This window comes from Rhinichthys klamathensis, unplaced genomic scaffold (assembly GCF_029890125.1).
Source record: "Rhinichthys klamathensis goyatoka isolate OS25496 unplaced genomic scaffold, OSU_Roscu_1.1 h1tg000005l_1, whole genome shotgun sequence".
Classification (NCBI taxonomy): domain Eukaryota; kingdom Metazoa; phylum Chordata; class Actinopteri; order Cypriniformes; family Leuciscidae; genus Rhinichthys; species Rhinichthys klamathensis.
The window spans coordinates 6,229,060-6,246,400 of record NW_026606558.1 but is presented as its reverse complement, the minus strand read 5'-3'; the positions used below and the strand labels follow the sequence as shown (position 1 = coordinate 6,246,400).

The window sequence follows — 17,341 nt, the reverse complement described above, 5'->3', positions numbered from 1 at the left end:
CTGAAAAGACTGAGCCATATGTCATAATAGGACAAACACTCATGTTATGGCAGCTGTATAAGCCCTGATGCCATCCTTAAAGACACGGTTACACCTTAACTTTGTGGTAAAAGACTTTATTCTTTTGACTGAGAATAATGAACTAAAAACATCAGTTTTTTAATCATTATTTGCACAGTATGTGCTGATGAACTACATTTGAAATGCTGTTGCATGTTGGGGAAACCACTCTCGGTGCACTTTACAAGAAAGACATTGAGTTTGAAGAACCTGTGAGGAGAATTTCATGAGGCCTGATAGAGAGATCTAATTTTTTACATTCCTTAGTCATTGAGCTGTTACCATTATCAACCAAAAGACCAAACGAAGAGTCTGATGGATATTTGTAATAAACTTAAGGAAACACTGGAACGGAGTCTCTTAAATATTGTTGTTACACTGTTTAATTTGCTGTGACTCAGCACAGATCACAGTCGGCTGCTGTATTGATATGCTACTCTTTGGGACCACAAAAATAAGTTGCAATGAAACGGAAGTAGCGACAGATCTTTTTTTCTGTAGTGTAACATATCCGAGTGAAACGGATGACAGAAAAATAAAAAAACCTAGGACGGGACTTGGTTCAATCCATTGGTTTTTAATTGAAAGTTGGCAGATCTGAATGTGAGCTTGCAGTCAATTGTAAGAAAGAACGGGTTTATGAGGATAAATGAATTGGAATACGTCACCAGATAGAGGTCTGTTTTTGTCACTGGAAGTTGGAGTTAACATTTTGATTAAAAATTATGAGACCAAAGTGTGTTTTTCTTTTTAATATAACCTGCACTGATTAATATTTCACAATAAGATCAATAACATCCTTTAGAAAATAGGGTGAATTTTCATTTCATGCTGACTTAAAAAATGTACAAAGAGGATGATATTTTAGTTTTTGTAGCAATGTAAAAATGTTGTGGAAAAAATGTTAATGTTAATCTTAATTCACTAGTTTCACAAGTAAAATGTACATTTTTTCCTGAACTACAGTATGCACTGGAACTTACAGAACTTTTCAAAAGTTTTCAGTCACACTTTATTTTAATGTGTCCCTGTTATAGTGTATTTAAGTACTGAGTAATATTATGTTTTTACTATAGGGTTAGAGTAGGATAATGGTTTGGTTGAGGGTTAGTTGAATGTAATTGTACATAATTTATAGTTAATACATGTAACAATGACACATTAAAATAAAGTGTTACCAAGTTTTTAAAAGTTACAAAAATAGTCAAATAAAAAAAAATGGCATATGCTGACAGTCGATGCTCTGTTTTGTTAAAGGTGCTGTAAGTGATTTCTGCCAGACTGTCATCCAAACTTCAGAAAGCACAAGCACATAGACACCAGACAGAAACATAGTGTCGGCCCACATCTGGTCCTCATGGATCTGGGCCGACACTATGTTGCTGTCTGGGACGGCTAAAAAGAGTCCGCAGATTCCCCTGACTCAACAGTTCACAGAGGCTAACAGAGTCAGCTGTGATTTCTAAAGACATCTATTTCAGACAGTTTATGTATGTGCAAACACACTTGCAGCACCTTTAAATGACCGAACTTTGCCTTTTGCCCTGTAGTCCACTGCTTTGGTTCAGTAGTGTGCTGGTCCCAGGTGTCTGAGAGGAGGCGGGGGGGCAGAGAGCTGCTGGGAGCAGGAGAACAGTGAGCTGGGGCTTCCCGGAGGAGAGAGATCCTCATCAGAGCTCAGGAACACTCCTGATGATGTTCTGCTGGAGCACAGGATATCAGATCTGAAATATGTCAAACTGGGACCAAATATTAATATGTAAATGCGTTATTGGAGTTAGTGATCTGTGCTGAATCTTTCCGTTTGTGATTCTTCCAGCAGAGGGCAGCATGGAGCCGATGTTAGAGGAAAACAATAGAACACAACACAACAGCTTTCCTTTCTAGGCTCTTTTATCATTTAGAGTAACTAAACCCCTGGTCAGAGCCTGACTCCACCCACTGGCAATATTTGAAAAATGCTGGAAAAGTGGCCGGAGCCCAGCGGAGATAGAGGGGATGAACAACGGATACTCTATCCTGATCGTTTTCAATACTCGCAATTCCAACTCCTGACTCGCTACAGTGGTTTATGGTTTTGACGAAACAAGATGGTTTTTATACTGCCATGGGCGTGGTAGCTCGTACCAAGGGCGTGGTAAGCTGAAACCTGCTTACGTCAGCTCTCACCGCTACCGTCACGAACTACCGCAAACATCCAATAGGAAAATTCAACTGCAGTAGCCACCGTTCAACCTGAAGAGGGCAGCACTCAGACGTTTTTAACACATATATTGTAAACACTTTATACCCAAATGTCAAAAAGTTACTCGAATCAATGAAAAGCACTAATAAAGCCCCAGTCTTACAGATCATTAACTAAAAAAAGTTGGTTTAGTGTTTAGTTACCCTTTAAGGCAGAGGTTCTCAATCATTTGAAGTCAAAGGCCCCATTACTTTTCCAGTTTTCGAGAAAGGTTTTTAAAAAGAAAAATCTATAGAAATGCCACTAGAGTTTTAAGATTTGATACTTTTCCAGACCTAGAAATCATACTGTTAAAATTAGGGTAATTCATAAATCCAGTGGAAACCCTGAAATTGTTGTTGAAAGGGGTAAATAATTAAATACATTGGTTTTCAGTTGTTTTAGCTCAATGTAATGCTTTGTCTTATTTTAAGTTCGTCACAAAAAATAAAAAATCGGTCGCCATTTATTTACTCACTCTCAAGTTGTTCTAAACCTGTATGAATTTTTCTTCTGCTGAACACAAAAGATATTTTGAAATATGTTGTGACGGGACCCCATTGACTTTCATAGTATTTTTTTTTTTTCAACTGGTTACTCATATTCTTCAAAATATCTTCATTTGTGTTCAGCAGAAGAAAGAAATGCATGCATGTTTGGAACAACTTGAAGTTGAGTAAATGATGACAGAATTTTAATTTTTGGATGAACTATCCCTTTAAGTCCCTCTTGAGATCCCCTAGTTGAGAAGAACCACTGGTCTAAAGTCAAACTTTTCGTAGTGCTTAGTAAGAGTGTGTCAGCAGGGATAAACTATGTTGCCGGCTCCTCGTGTGTGTGTAAAGTGAGGGAGTTTCTCTTACTCTTGTCGGCTGGTCGCAGCTCTGTCCCGCTGTCGCCGGTTCTTGAACCAGTTGCTGACTTGTGTAGCGGTGAGTCCAGTGACTGCAGCCAGATCTCGCTTCTCTCTCGGCGAGGGGTAAGGCTTTCTGCAGTACCACTCTCTCAACACACTGCGAGACTTCTCCTGCGAGCAGAGGGGGGCAATAAAACCTCTTGAAATCTCTCCTAAACAGAAGCAAAATTATTTTGAGACTAAAGCAAAAAACGTACATCTATTGTGTTTAGCCTTCTGATGCTGTTCGCGTGTCGCTCAAAAATGACCAATTTTTTTCCCCCCAATGAAATGATTCCTATTCCAATTTGATAACGTTTTTCATTCAATATTTTGTATTTTTAGGGGATTCTGTGGTACTAAATTATATCTGCAGTAGTTATAATCAATGTTTTAACTTTTTAAGCATTGGCTTGAAAATGAAATGTCCAACTTAAACTGTCATAAATCTTGAATGCTTTGGCGACCTAAGGTTGGTCTCTTTTTAAAGAAGACACTTGGCAGATTATCGCTGAAGTGAAAATAAAAAAGTGAGCTTGAACAAAGTTATAAAATGTTACATTTATTGTTATAAAAAAATGCCAAAAAATAGCATTTTCAATTTAATTATTTATTTGAAATATATATTTTCCAAAACACGCTTTACTCTAAAACTGAAAGAAAATCAAAGCCATAAATCTAAACAAGCTGTGTTCCAAATTGTAGGTTGATATCTCAAAAAAAGTAATAGTTTGGGCCGCAGGACAGCATTGGAAATGATTAATTCCCAATCCCAATCATTTCCAATGCTGTCATTTTTTTTTTTACCACAAACAATACAAGTGTGACTTTTTTTCAGAACCATTTAACCTTTTCGAATCATGCCAGTGCCAAAACCTTTACCAAGTTTCGTAGCATTCCGATAAAGTAAAATATTCTGCAAAAAAAGAAAAGAAAAAACGAAACGTAACATTTTGCACCAGAGGGTTAAACCAGTGTGCCACTACGGTCACCGTGATTTTGCCAAGTAAGACATGGTCCTGGATCAACATTCCTGTCCCAAAATGTAGTCCTTACCCAATCCCTCCCCCTAAACCTAACCCTACCCATAACTTTTCCCTAAAATCAGAGGGCAATGAAAGGTGAATAGCACTGATGTTTAAGTACTTAAAGGGGTCATATAATGGTACATGCACTTTTTCAAGTTGATTGTACTGAAATGTGTGTTGGCAGTGCCTGTACACAACCATCATATAATGATAAAAATCCATCCAGTGGTTTTGTTTTAATCTCCTTATATGTTTTCCCCTGCCTCAAATTGAGCCGTTCGTTTTTGTGACGTCAATAAAACGGACGCCCCTCCCGCGATTGTTGATTGACAGCAGTAATTCAACACAGACCCGCCCTCGCTCGTCCTGTCAATCATAGTCCGCGCGGACCGGCGCGGTCATTGTTGATATGCTGGAGCTGTCTATGAGCAGAATGCCGTCTAAGCGATTGTGGTGTTCTGTTCTTGGGTGTAATAACGAACACAGCAGTCATTTTAATGTTCCTAAATCCGAACCGCTGAAGACGCAGTGGCTGAGTTTGTTTTCGAAGGGAATATTCCCCACGAGCAACGTCAATGCTTTCATATTTGCCGAATCATTTCTCAGTGGACTGCTTTATAAACGAGGATCAGTGTAAAGCTGGTTTTGCTGAGAAGCTGCACCTGAATAAAGGATCGGAACCTATTCGTGTTCCTGCTGAACCTTCAGAAGAACTAAAGTGAGTGTAACGTTTTATTAATCTTTATATTAATATTTATATTAATCTTTGCAAATCGCCAGCTGCACGCTTCACGATGAATGCGTCTAAGGTTTACACTCAGGGTACATTACAGCATGTTTTCTATGTACAACGTTCTCAATATAATTCATAATCCCACGTTTATAATGAACAACGCGTGGTTATTGTGTTACAAACGGTATGCGCAGAACAGAGAGGCGGAGTCAGCAAAGCTCATGATCATTTAAAGGCATATGCACTGAAACGGCGTGCTGAAAACAGAGCTGTTTTTGACCAGGTAAAATAAGTGTTTTCTTACAATACTAATGAGAATTTTTAATTAAAGTATATTACAAACTTTTAATTTAGACCCTAAAGAATCATATTAGCTTGTACAAAAATGGCATTATATGACCCCTTTAACCCTGGTTCTAAGCCTAAACTTGACATAAACTGTAAACTTGTCCCTCAAATCTGATTGGTTGATTGGAAAGTTGATCCAGGATCAACAAAGATGTTGATCCAGGAACATTTGGTACTTGGTGAAATCACATTCACCGTGCTACTACACCAACAGACTTGAAAACCTTGAAGCAGTAGCTGGTCTCTTCTCCATCCCAGATGGTACGTGGAAGAGGAAACTTGCGACGAATGCGGTACTTCCCCACGGCTCCAAGAGGGCGTCCCCGCTGAAGTTCAGCCTCCATGTAGTGAGCGCGGAGCCAGAGCTGTTGGAGGAGAGGGTGACTGCGCAGCGAGAACACGTTCCCCTCTAACAGGGCGTACAGCTCAGAGAAACGGCAGTGGTGGAAGGCCACCGCAGCCCTCGCCTTCAGCACGCTCTCCTGACTCTGGGCCATGGACACATACACGTGGGACGAAGTGGAAACAGAAGGTAAAGAGCATAAGAAAGAGGACAAGCGATCCATGCTTCCACTCTGGAGAAGAACCTCACAAACACACGCCACCTGCTCTGGGGAGAAGCACATCGCCATGATCCAACCAAGGATACTGAGGAATTGTTCTGCAAAACAAGTTGTAAAATGTCCCACTACATTACATCTACACGACAGCAAGCTTTACAAGATTACAGAAACGTGCAGAAGAAGTGTGCAAAACCAAAGTACCTTCTGATGTGAATGCAGAGTAGAAACTCTCAGGTGAAGGAGTTCTCACAATAGTCCTTTTTGTTGTCCGGTGTGAACAAAACGACATAAAAAGCCTGCACTTATTGTTTGCCAATAAGTGCAGCTGATGAGTGTGTCGGATTTTTTGTTTTAGCAGGTTTTACCTTCAGCCACAAAGACCCGCCCAGACAACTTGGTACATGCAGGTAACCGGAGAGCATAGGGGTTAAAAAAACAGACTGGCACCAACACACACACACAGACCTATCAGACTAAGTGTTGTTTGTATTTGTATCAATTACCTGGGGGAAATGTCAGGTGCACAATGGACCTTATTTAAATGTGAAGGCAATCTTATTTTCTAATCAAATCATGGTGGCAGCATTTGCTAGACATTTGGTTAGACATTGCATTGTAGAAATAAATGTTTATCTATCTTTCTATCTATCTAATGCATATGCACGAATACACATTTGAGTAATGATATGAAGAAAGTGTGTTGGTTACCTTCTAGAAGGAAAACAATATATTTTTATGTCGCTGTACTAAGACAAAGGCGTTTCAGTAAAAGTGCCTCTAAAAACCATGTAACTTTAGATTCATTTTAAACAAAGAGCAGTCATGTATCATTATATATGTTTATTACATATCACAATGAAATGGAATATAAAAAATAAAATAACTATTCGATACAAAAACACCTCTGTAAAAAGAGACGTGGTTTACAATAAGGACAAGAACTCCCTTTGAAATTATCCACAAAAAAAAAGTCTTTGGTTTGATCAGCTGCATATTTTTCTGTTTGCACATGAATGTGAACCGAAAGTATTAAAACGTGAACAGAACGAACAAATAGAACTCTACTGACTAAAATACATGTGCATTAACATAATAATCATTACATTCTGGAAGAGTAATAGCAATACTCAAGAACAAACACATATACACGCACACATTCCCTTACTTTCCAAAAAAGTTGAAACATTGTCCAGGTGCTTGGGGGGAACTTTGGCAAGTCAATATAACATCATTCTATGTAACATAAATGTGAAATAGATGCTACACAAAGCAAAAACTCACACATAGGAGTGTAGACCTAAGCTACAACGAGGGAAACAGCTTTAAGGTTATCGTAAAATGACCCAAAAAAAATGATTGGTAAATGCATTAAATATTGTTAAAAACAAAAACAGACATAAAAATACAGGTATACTTTGGGCTAGAGTTCAACACAGGTTGACTACTGCCCACCAAGGAAAAACATCAAAATCTCACAGGCCTAATATTCCACAAAAGCCTTAAATGTACAGTTGAATGGTTTAAATATAGCACACAATCTTGTAGGGCCAGAAATAAAATGTAAATGCTTCACAAATAAACTTTCAAATGTGCAAAACATACAGAGCTGATCTGCATTAAGCAAATCAGTTCTGTAAAAAAAAAAAAAAGTCATACTTGTAGATTTGAACCACTAAACTGCATTTGATTAAAATTAGATGAATTTTAAAAAAACAACCACAGACATTTCCTGTAGCTATGTGGAAATCCTAGAATTAAAATATTTGTTTCAAAATATAAAAATAGGAAAAACGGGACAAATGAAAAACATGGAGAGAAAAAAAGTTTCACTGTACATGTACATTGTGGATCTGTAGTGTAAGAAGTGGCTGTTTTTAACAGTAAACAAATCTTAGGGTTCAGTTATCATGCAGAACAGTTGCATTGACTAATATTCAGTACTTCAGTACAACTCCCTTCAAACACTAGAGCCTACATACGTTTATACACAGTTTCATGGTAATGAGCTGGAATGCTTGAGTAAGCTCAATGGTTTATCTACGGAAAACAATGTCAATTATCTGTCATATCAAAGCGTACAGGATTTCCTTGGTCAGCGTAGTGCACCATTATGAACTTATTGTATACAAAAGAATATAAAACAACAAAAATGGTAAGAGTGCTTCACTACGTGTCCGAAGTATGTCCAAGCATTTCAGTAGTACCTCATTGCAGTACACGAGATCCAGGGGGCGGAGTTAGATCCAGATCTAAGGGGTGGAGATGGGTAGGATTAGGGGTGGGTTTAGGGATCAGGGGGCGGAGATGGGTAGGATTAGGGGTTGGTTTAGGGATCAGGGGGCGGAGATGGGTAGGATTAGGGGTTGTTTTAGGGATCAGGGGGCGGAGATGGGTAGGATTAGGGGTTGGTTTAGGGATCAGGGGGTGGAGATGGGTAGGATTAGGGGTGGGTTTAGGATCAGGGGGCGGAGATGGGTAGGATTAGGGGTGGGTTTAGGGATCAGGGGGTGGAGATGGGTAGGATTAGGGGTGGGTTTAGGGATCAGGGGGTGGAGATGGGTAAGATTAGGGGTTAGGGTTAGGGATCAGGGGGTGGAGATGGGTAGGATTAGGGGTGGGGTTAGGGATCAGGGGGTGGAGATGGGTAGGATTAGGGGTGGGTTTAGGGATCAGGGGGCGGAGATGGGTAGGATTAGGGGTGGGTTTAGGGATCAGGGGGTGGAGATGGGTAGGATTAGGGGTTGGTTTAGGGATCAGGGGGCGGAGATGGGTAGGATTAGGGGTTGGTTTAGGGATCAGGGGGTGGAGATGGGTAGGATTAGGGGTGGGTTTAGGATCAGGGGGCGGAGATGGGTAGGATTAGGGGTGGGGTTAGGGATCAGGGGGTGGAGATGGGTAGGATTAGGGGTGGGTTTAGGGATCAGGGGGCGGAGATGGGTAGGATTAGGGGTGGGTTTAGGGATCAGGGGGTGGAGATGGGTAGGATTAGGGGTTAGGGTTAGGGATCAGGGGGTGGAGATGGGTAGGATTAGGTATATGTAAGGTGGGAGGAGTTGGATCTGGATTCAACTCCTCCCCCTGGATTTCGTGTTCTGCAGTGAGGACCATCTTAAGCATTTTGCCATCCACAAATCTGATACATGCACCATCCATTCACCAAGGTAAAGAAAAGGAATTAAAACAGCACCTGAACCAAGCTGTTGCATGTAGTTTATCCAATGCAGTTGTGACAGGCACATTTAAAGGTTAGTGTCTTCCACCCAGTGCTGTGCGTTTATTGAACCGTTGTATCGGATTTCCTTCTCCCAGTGCAGGGTGCTGCCGGTGCATCTATGGATTTTTATGAGCCACCTGTACAGGGGGTTTGTAGTAAAAGCTCCCAATGCCTAGCTCATGTTCAGACCCATTTCACTCCAGGATAGCAATAAAGATGTATTTACCTCCATTACATTGTCTCTAGGAGGGAAACCTAATATGACTTTCATGCTTAAATGATAAAAGTTCTGTTCAGAGTCATTTTATCTATAAAAATGAGAAGTAACAAAAATGTAAGGCACAATAGAAGGTATTCCCGCATGCTCTTCACTCCCAGATAAAACAATCTTGATTGCCTTGTACACATTAGTGCCTTTTTACCAGCCATGGTAGCCCTTGTAACAAGCCACAAGCTCTGTTTTATCAAAATCAGGGCTAACATGTTACTCAAACTTAAATTTCTAGAGGTGAATATTGGTTATACAAATGTCATCTCTGACAAACGGCAGTGCCTTTAACTCTACTGAAATTAAAATCTCTAGTCATGCCCTTGCTTAATACATTGTTTTCACAAATGAATTCAAGATATATGAGAGAGGTTCTTTTCAACAACTTAGTTATTAGATTGAATACTTCCACTATTTAAGCCTTAACCTACACAAGGAAAAGTGAGGAAAGACTCGTAAATCATAGTTGCTCTCGCTTCAGGGATATGGATGAATGCAACTCTAGCGAGGCTGAGATTTAACACGAACTGCATCTAGTAATTACAAGCCCAGGTCATCATCCACAGGGACAGACTGCAGTTGTGTAAGAATTTTCGAGTCCCCGTCCATGTCCTCCACTTCATCCAGCTGAGAATCTCTCTCTACGTCCTCACCCGGAGGAGGAGTGCCCAACAGGAGGGACTCTCCTCCTGGCAGGCCCAACAAAGCGGGGTCCTCTGGAAGATCCCCTTTCCCACGCATGTCAAATAATGTCAGACCAGCAGAGGAAGACAGTGGGACAGGGCTCCAGACCGGCTGGGAAAGGTGGGGCCCAGATGCCACACCGCTACAGATTGGACTGAGTGGCAGCATGGTATCAGGGCTAAGGGTCTGCTGGGATTGTAGGATGCCTGTAGGAGTGGGAGTGCTGGATGAGTCTGGGGTGTTCGGAGAGGCTCCTGGGGTTGGGTTGGCAATGGTCCCTGGCTCAGGGCTGCAGTAAAGTGTAGAGGACCCAACAAATCCCAAAGGAGATGGTTGTAGTGAATTTAAGGTTTGAGCCGTGAGTAAAGGTGCTGGTTGATTCTCGAGTGGATGTACAGCTGAGGTTTGAGGATCAAAGGTGCTGTTGCTTGATACCAAATTGTCTGGGACGGACTTGACAGGCATGCTGGCAAACTGGATGCCAGCTGGGATAGTAAGGATGAGTTTGCCGTTTTGAACACTTAGGATGGGACTGCCCCCGATGCCACCGGCTAAGAGGAAGTTGCCTGGACACAAAAGCAGAGTAAAGACATCTCAATACAGAACAAAAAAACCCCCACATATTTTCCACTACTAGTGAAATTAACATATGTAACATATGTGACATACCTGGAGAGGCAGACGGAAGCTGAATCACCCCAGAGTTGAGAAGCTGAACACCCGGGATGGTTCCAGTAGGGACACTCTGAGGAGGCCCTATTGGGCTAAGGCGTATCGGTCCCTGGGCAACACTCAATCCTGTTCCAGCTCCAGATGTCAAAATCTGAAAAGCACCTCCTGGGGACGGGATGGAAAGAGATGGTGTTGCTGGGACCACCTGAGGGAAGGAAAGGGTTCCAGTTGGAGTTCCCGCAATAGATGTCACAGGCATAAGTTGAGGCAGTGACAGGGGGACCAGCTGAGGTTGGCCTAAGTCTTTGGGTTGGGATATGGGAACAACTTGAGTCGGGGAGGAGATGGGAATGACTTGCGTCCCCATAGAGGTCTGTATCTGTTGAAGGGTGGCTGAAGTAGATTCATCTCCTAGCTGAGGTGTAAGCACTTGTGTAACATGTCCATCAGCCATCTGGGGGAGCGATAAAGCACTACTGGTGATTAGTGTGGTGGAGCCATTTTGATGCTGAGCTTGAGCAAATCTTGGACCAATGTGCAAGGTTTGGGTCTGAAACTGAGAAATGGAGACTTGGGGTAATTGTGGATTGACCGGGGAGACTGGAACAAGCTGGGGGCAAGATGACACTGTGGCTCCAGATGTAGGCTGCATCAGTTGAGAAACTGGAACGCCCTGTATCGATGGTACAACCTGGGGTAAAGACAGCACCTGAGGGCTGGAGACAGAGCTGCAAGTTGGTGAGTGAGGGTCAGCCTTTCCTAATACAACAATTTCCGGTGGATGTGTTGGCTGTAATGGCACCATGGGACTGGAGATGACTGAACTCACACAGCCAGTTGTTGATGCAGAAATACGATTTGGGGCCAGTATCACCGAAGGAAGAGACGTGGGAGAGATGACAGAAGTAGAGATGGTGGACGAGGACATAGAGTTTGTAGGCACTGACTGATTTTTATCAGGATTCTTCAAGGCTTCTGGAAAACTGATGAAATCCAGCGGAGAAATATTGCTGCTGGCTGTTTTGGCGTCCTCGCTAAGAGAGAGAGGTATTGTGCTGGTTAGATTGGCTTGTGGATTCAGAACCACAGTGGGCAGGCTGCCTTGGGCCTCCATATCAATGATGCCTCTTTCATCTTTGGAGATTACTTGAGCCCCATTAAGTAGCAATGGTGCATTAGCTGTAACAGGACTCAGAGTGACCGTGTGGCCATCGCTCAGTGTCAACCCATTAATGATGACCCCGGTTCCTGCCCCTGAGAGTATAGGGCTCCCATTGAGCAGCAGTGGATGAGAGCTTGTGAGGAATCCCCCGGTGCTGTTGAGAATAAGCTGACCAGTACTGCAAGGAGCACTAGTGAGGGATATAAGAGAAGCATTGGAGCTGCCTGTCTCTAGAGCAGCAGGTTTGTCAGTGATATCCTCCAGATCTCCTTTGCTGGCTTCATCTTCTGTGCTGTGGTTCCCATCAGATTCACTTAAGAAGAGACAGAAATATTACATTTGGTCAAACAGTCTTAATGTAGTTTCGATCAATGTCTACCATCAATCTCCAATCCTCAAAAACTTTTTGACATCAGTATTAATGGAGGAGAAACCTAAATTAATTAAAAACCAGAACCAGTAAAGCTTGTGGTCTGACAAAAAAAACCCTAGATTACTTCTACCGCTTTTAATTTATTCCAGACATCACTTGTTAACTTAAAAACAGTGCCAAACACACACACACAAAAAAGAACAACGAAATATATGATTTTTCAGATAATCACCAGTTGTCAACTGATATATCGCCAAGGTTGAAATATTGGCATCGGCCAATTCGTTTTTCTTAGTTTTTTGGCAGATGTGTCAGAAGCGGCACTTTTATACATCATAAAACGTGTACTCAGTGCGTAACGGTCTGTCCGTGTGAACTGAATGCGGACAGGAGAGTTCAGCTGTCACTGGACAATCGCCAAACTTTAAACCCTTGATTTCAAACCTATGCTGCGCTATATCCAGTTGCCCACTGCCATATTCATGTCATTTTCACTGTGTGCTGTATGTAAAATGAGTTACCTTGTCTTTATTTGAAAAAAATATGAGTTGGTTAGTGTTTACTTTCTTTTTATTCATATATTTTTAACAATTTCTTTATTTGTGAAAATAATGTAAAAGTATTTCAGAATCAAGAAGTTCTAATTTATTAATTAAGTCAAATAAATTATAAATATAACCGCCTTATATGGGCCATCGGCCACCCTGTTCTCTAAAATTTCGGCATCAGCAATACATTTAAAAAAAAAAATCAATATCCGTCAACCACTAATTATCACCCATTGATTTTATGGTTAAAACATATGAGGACCCTTATCTTTAGAGGGAAGTCTCTTATAAATACTTTGGTATCTGGCTTGATGATAAATTGACTTTTGGTATTCATATTGATAGACCAAGGTTAAGTTTTTATTTATTATTAAAAAAGTGTTTTTTATTGCTAGAAATAGATTAGTCCAGAGTACCTTCTTGTCAGTATTGGACTAGAGTGATGTAATTTATTATGCATTGCATGCACCTTTATTTTACTGCATGCAATCTATCATTCTGCTTTACAAATCGTAACTGGTGCAAGTGCTTGTACACATCTTTGTAATTTATATGAAATGACACCGTGGACTTCACTCTGCTTGAGGAGGAAAAATCAGGTTAAATTTTATTTAAAAGCTTTACTGGGCAAGTTACATATCTATTTTGCTTACTATTGCTAGCATATATAGAACCAGATCAACAGAAAACTTTTACTTAAGACCATTTTCCTGCACAGAGCTTGGTAGATCTGTCTTTACCAATCATACTATCATGTAAGAGTGGAATGAGCTTCAAGGTAAACTACTAAACATGGAATCTGTACCATCTCTTGATCTGTTAAAAAAATACTTTAAAAAATGTTTTTATAGAACAATGCATTTAATATTAGCATTATGATTTCCATTGTTTTTTTTAGTTCTTGGTATGTTTTGAGTTTGTTTAAAGTGTGGTTTTCATGTACTTTTGTATTTTTATGTGAATTTTCATTCTTTTGAAGATTGAGTGTATTTTTTTGCATTATATTATGTTATCTTGAAAATGTGCATTTGCACAACATGTGGTTTTAGGGAACAAAACAGCAGTTTATTAAAAGAGATTGAAAATAGTTTCTCTATAGCCCTAGTTGAAAACGAATATAATAATAAACACTACACTGTCTGACATGTTGTTATCTACTATCTTTGTGTGGCTTCTGCAATTACTTACTTCTGCTTTAAATCTTAATGTAGGATATATATATATATGTGTATGTGTGTGTGTGTGTCCTCAATGTCCTCTTCTTCCTGAGATTTAACAGTCTATGGACAGAAAGTCATTGTGGTGCAGAGTTTCAGGAAACTGGAGCCACTCCTGCGCCCCTATCTCACATTTCACAACAAAGCAACATGCTTTCAGCCTTGTTTTCTAAGATCTCCATGTCATTTTCACATGTAAACACATCAGTTAACAATGATAGAGCAAGACATATATATTTTTTTTTCCACAGCTGCATCACCCAAACAATAAAATAGGCCTGCATGAAGAGTATACAGTAAAGTAAGAAAGTAACAAGACTGGGCAGTGGGCACTCAATATTCACACCCTCGTCCTAGTGTAAACCTCCCACACAATAGAGATTTGTTTACAGCTCTTTTCTCTCAGTTTGGCTCAAGAATGTCTCTCTTGGGCCTGAAAGAAAGCCCTGTATTCGAGGTGCAATGCACTTACCTTTTGCTGTTGGTGCCGGACGGGGTCCGGTCCCTCTGTCGGCGATTCTTGAACCAGTTGCTCACTTGAGTCAAAGAAAGTCCGGTAACTTTGGCTAAATTCTTCTTCTCGACCGGAGTGGGATACCTGTTGATCTTGTAGCATTCCTTCAGAGCGTTGCGCGACTTCTCCTTGAAGCAGTACACGGTCTCCTCTCCGTCCCAAATGGTTTTGGGCAAAGGAAACTTTTTGCGCAGTCGATATTTGTCAACGGCGCCCAGACTGCGACCCCGGGTCCTCTCAGCCTCCTTGTAGCGCGCCTTCAAGTAGAGGTCTTGAAGGAACCCATGGTTACTCGGGTGGAAGTCATGACTGTCTAGGATGGCGTACAATTCTTTGAATTCCTCCCGGTGAAAAGCGACCAGAGCCTGGGCCTTCAGCAGGGTCTCGTTGCCACGTAGCAGATCTGCCGAAGGAGGGATGGTGGCGAGGAATCTCCACAGGCGATCCACATTGCCCGCTTGCAGGAGCGCTTCGCACAGACACGCGACTTGATCGGTGGAAAAACTGAGCGCCGAGTTCTGGAAGCTTTGGAGCAGTTGTTCCGAAACTTCGTCCGGATCCGGATCTGGATCCGTCTCCTCTTTCACTTTAGCTTCGTCTTGCGTGGACTCCTTCGGGCCGTTTTCAGTTTGTTCTGAGGACTCCAAAGACAAGGAAGCCATTTTTATTTTAACTTTTTTCCTTCAAGTTCCTCCTCCCTCCCCTTCTGTGTGTCTCTCTCTCCCCTTCGGTGTGTCTCTCTCTCCCATTCTCCCGTATTCGAGCGAGCGAGCGCCGCTTCAGAACGAGGCGTGCGTGTCACGCCCCTGCGTTTCGTCAACCTCCCCCATCCAGACATCATCATCATCATCATCATCCTCCGCAGGCCTGCTGCTGCTTTACCATTGTGCAAGCCTCACTCTTAGTTTGTGTGTTTGTATACAACTCCTTTCAGACTCACACGTGGGCATGAAGATCTATCTATACATAGGCTACATATTGTCTGATCTCATACCGTAATTGGCTTTAATGAACCCATTGATCTTTAGAAGTTTGATCAGGTCTTTTTATTAATCTAAACTTTTATATATTAAGTAAAACAGGATTAGGCCTACTTTGCTTTAGTGTGTCACTAGGAAAATTCACAGAGACAACAGATGTTGTGAGATGTCCAGCAACAACCAACGTGTGTGTGTGTGTGTGTGTGTGTGTGTGTGTGTGTGTGTGTTCCTGGTAAACCTCACAAAATGTCCACAGACAAAGACGTCAATATCCGAAATCATTGTCCTTGTGTGGACATTTTTTGGCCCCAATGAGGTAAACAGCTTATAAATCATACTAAGTGATGTTTTTGGAAAATGTAAAAATTCAGATAGTTTTCTGTGATGGGTGGGTTTAAGGGTAGGGTTAGTGTACGGGGAGAGAATATACAGTGTGTACAGTATAAAAATCATTATATGGAAAGTCCCCATAGAACATGGAAACGTGTGTGTTTTAAAACTTTGCATGCTGGATGGACAGGGAGAGTAAGGGTTTAAATGTGAAAGAGGACACGCACACCTGGAAGCAGAAGGACAGAATGAGATGAAGCAGAGCTCTGTACCTCCATATCATCCCTTTGCAAGAATGTAAACTTTGTTTTCAGGAAGGCGGGACTGAGATCAGGCTGTAGTCTGTCACCCCCATCCTACAACTGTTGATCCTCTCAGCCCAAACCCCCTCAGCCTTTGATCTTCTGCCTGTGCACACTTGCCTTTAGACGTAACCAGTCATGTTTCGCAGTAAAGAACTCTGCAAATAAGTAGCAGTTTTCCAAATCACTTTATTTGCCACGGTGGAGTCAAAATTACATTTGCCTTGGGTTTCAGGGTATCATGTCTTATATTCGTGTATAAACACAACTGTATACAGCTTTTGTATATCAGCTCTGAAAGTATTTCAACAAAATTTAAAATAAAGTCCAACTAACATTAGTAATGGATTAACTAACAATGAGAAATATATTTAGTTAGTAGTTAATGAAAAAATACAACTGTTCATTAATAGTTCATGTTAGCTCAGGTCAATTAAATAATATTTACTAAGATCACATACCATAATAAAGATCAATAAATGCTTTAGATTTTTTTTTCCACTGTTCATGTTAAGTGATGTTGTTAAAAAATGGTACGATTTTAAAGAAAGTTTAACATTGACAGTAGGCCTACTTATTGCGTTGTCTAGTCACAATCCCAGTAGTGAAAAGTATTTTTTTTTTTTTTACTTGCATAAAATGGTAAACCTGATTTCACCAAGTGCAACATGTTCCTGGATAAACATCTGTGTTGATCCTAGAATAACATTCCAATCAACCAATCAGATCCGAGGGGCAAGTTTGCAGTTTATGTCAACTTTATTCTTACAAACCAGGGTTAGGTGCTTCTACATCAGTGTTATTCACTTATTTCCCTCTGTTTTTAGGGATAACTTACGGGTAGGACTACATTTTTGGACAGGAATGTTGTTCCAGGTTCAACAAAATAGTTGATCCAGTAACATGTCTTACTTGGCAAAATCACGTGACCTGTTTTGCACATGAACTGTTGTATTTCAGATGTTCCTAGCACCTATTTTAATTTTACTATTAGCTTTTAATTAGCTTTTCCTTATTTCTTCGTTATTACAATAGTTAGGCAACTACTATCTATCCAGTACTTAATATCCCAAAACCAGTAGCCGAACGTTGATTTTACCAGTTACAAAAGCAGTTTAGTTGTCATATGTTATAACTAGTCAGAATGGCTACTTTATATTTCAGTAAGAATAAAATTCTGTAAAATGGCTGGAGAATTGATTTACTGACGGATGTCGTCCTTTTCA

The 17,341-nt window shown here is 40.9% G+C and overlaps 2 protein-coding genes across 3 annotated transcripts; both read right to left on the bottom strand.

The window, feature by feature from the left end:
* Positions 1-1,425: 1,425 nt before the first annotated feature.
* Positions 1,426-5,929, bottom strand: six9 (SIX homeobox 9). Of its 2 annotated transcripts, none has more exons than XM_056256670.1 (3): positions 5,513-5,929; positions 3,148-3,311; positions 1,426-1,763 (listed from the first exon to the last, which is right to left on the bottom strand). In XM_056256670.1, the coding sequence occupies exons 1-3, from the start codon at positions 5,918-5,920 to the stop codon at positions 1,625-1,627; spliced, it is 711 nt and encodes a 236-aa protein (XP_056112645.1). In that variant the 5' UTR covers positions 5,921-5,929; the 3' UTR covers positions 1,426-1,624. The 2 variants fall into 2 exon arrangements, with proteins under 2 accessions (XP_056112645.1, XP_056112649.1); XM_056256674.1 differs by having other exon boundaries at positions 1,426-1,760.
* A 3,943-nt stretch (positions 5,930-9,872) lies between these two features.
* On the bottom strand, positions 9,873-15,356 carry six5 (SIX homeobox 5). Its single transcript, XM_056256289.1, has 3 exons — positions 14,462-15,356; positions 10,687-12,164; positions 9,873-10,583 (listed from the first exon to the last, which is right to left on the bottom strand). The coding sequence occupies exons 1-3, from the start codon at positions 15,163-15,165 to the stop codon at positions 9,874-9,876; spliced, it is 2,892 nt and encodes a 963-aa protein (XP_056112264.1). The 5' UTR covers positions 15,166-15,356; the 3' UTR covers position 9,873.
* Between the last annotated feature and the right edge of the window lie 1,985 nt (positions 15,357-17,341).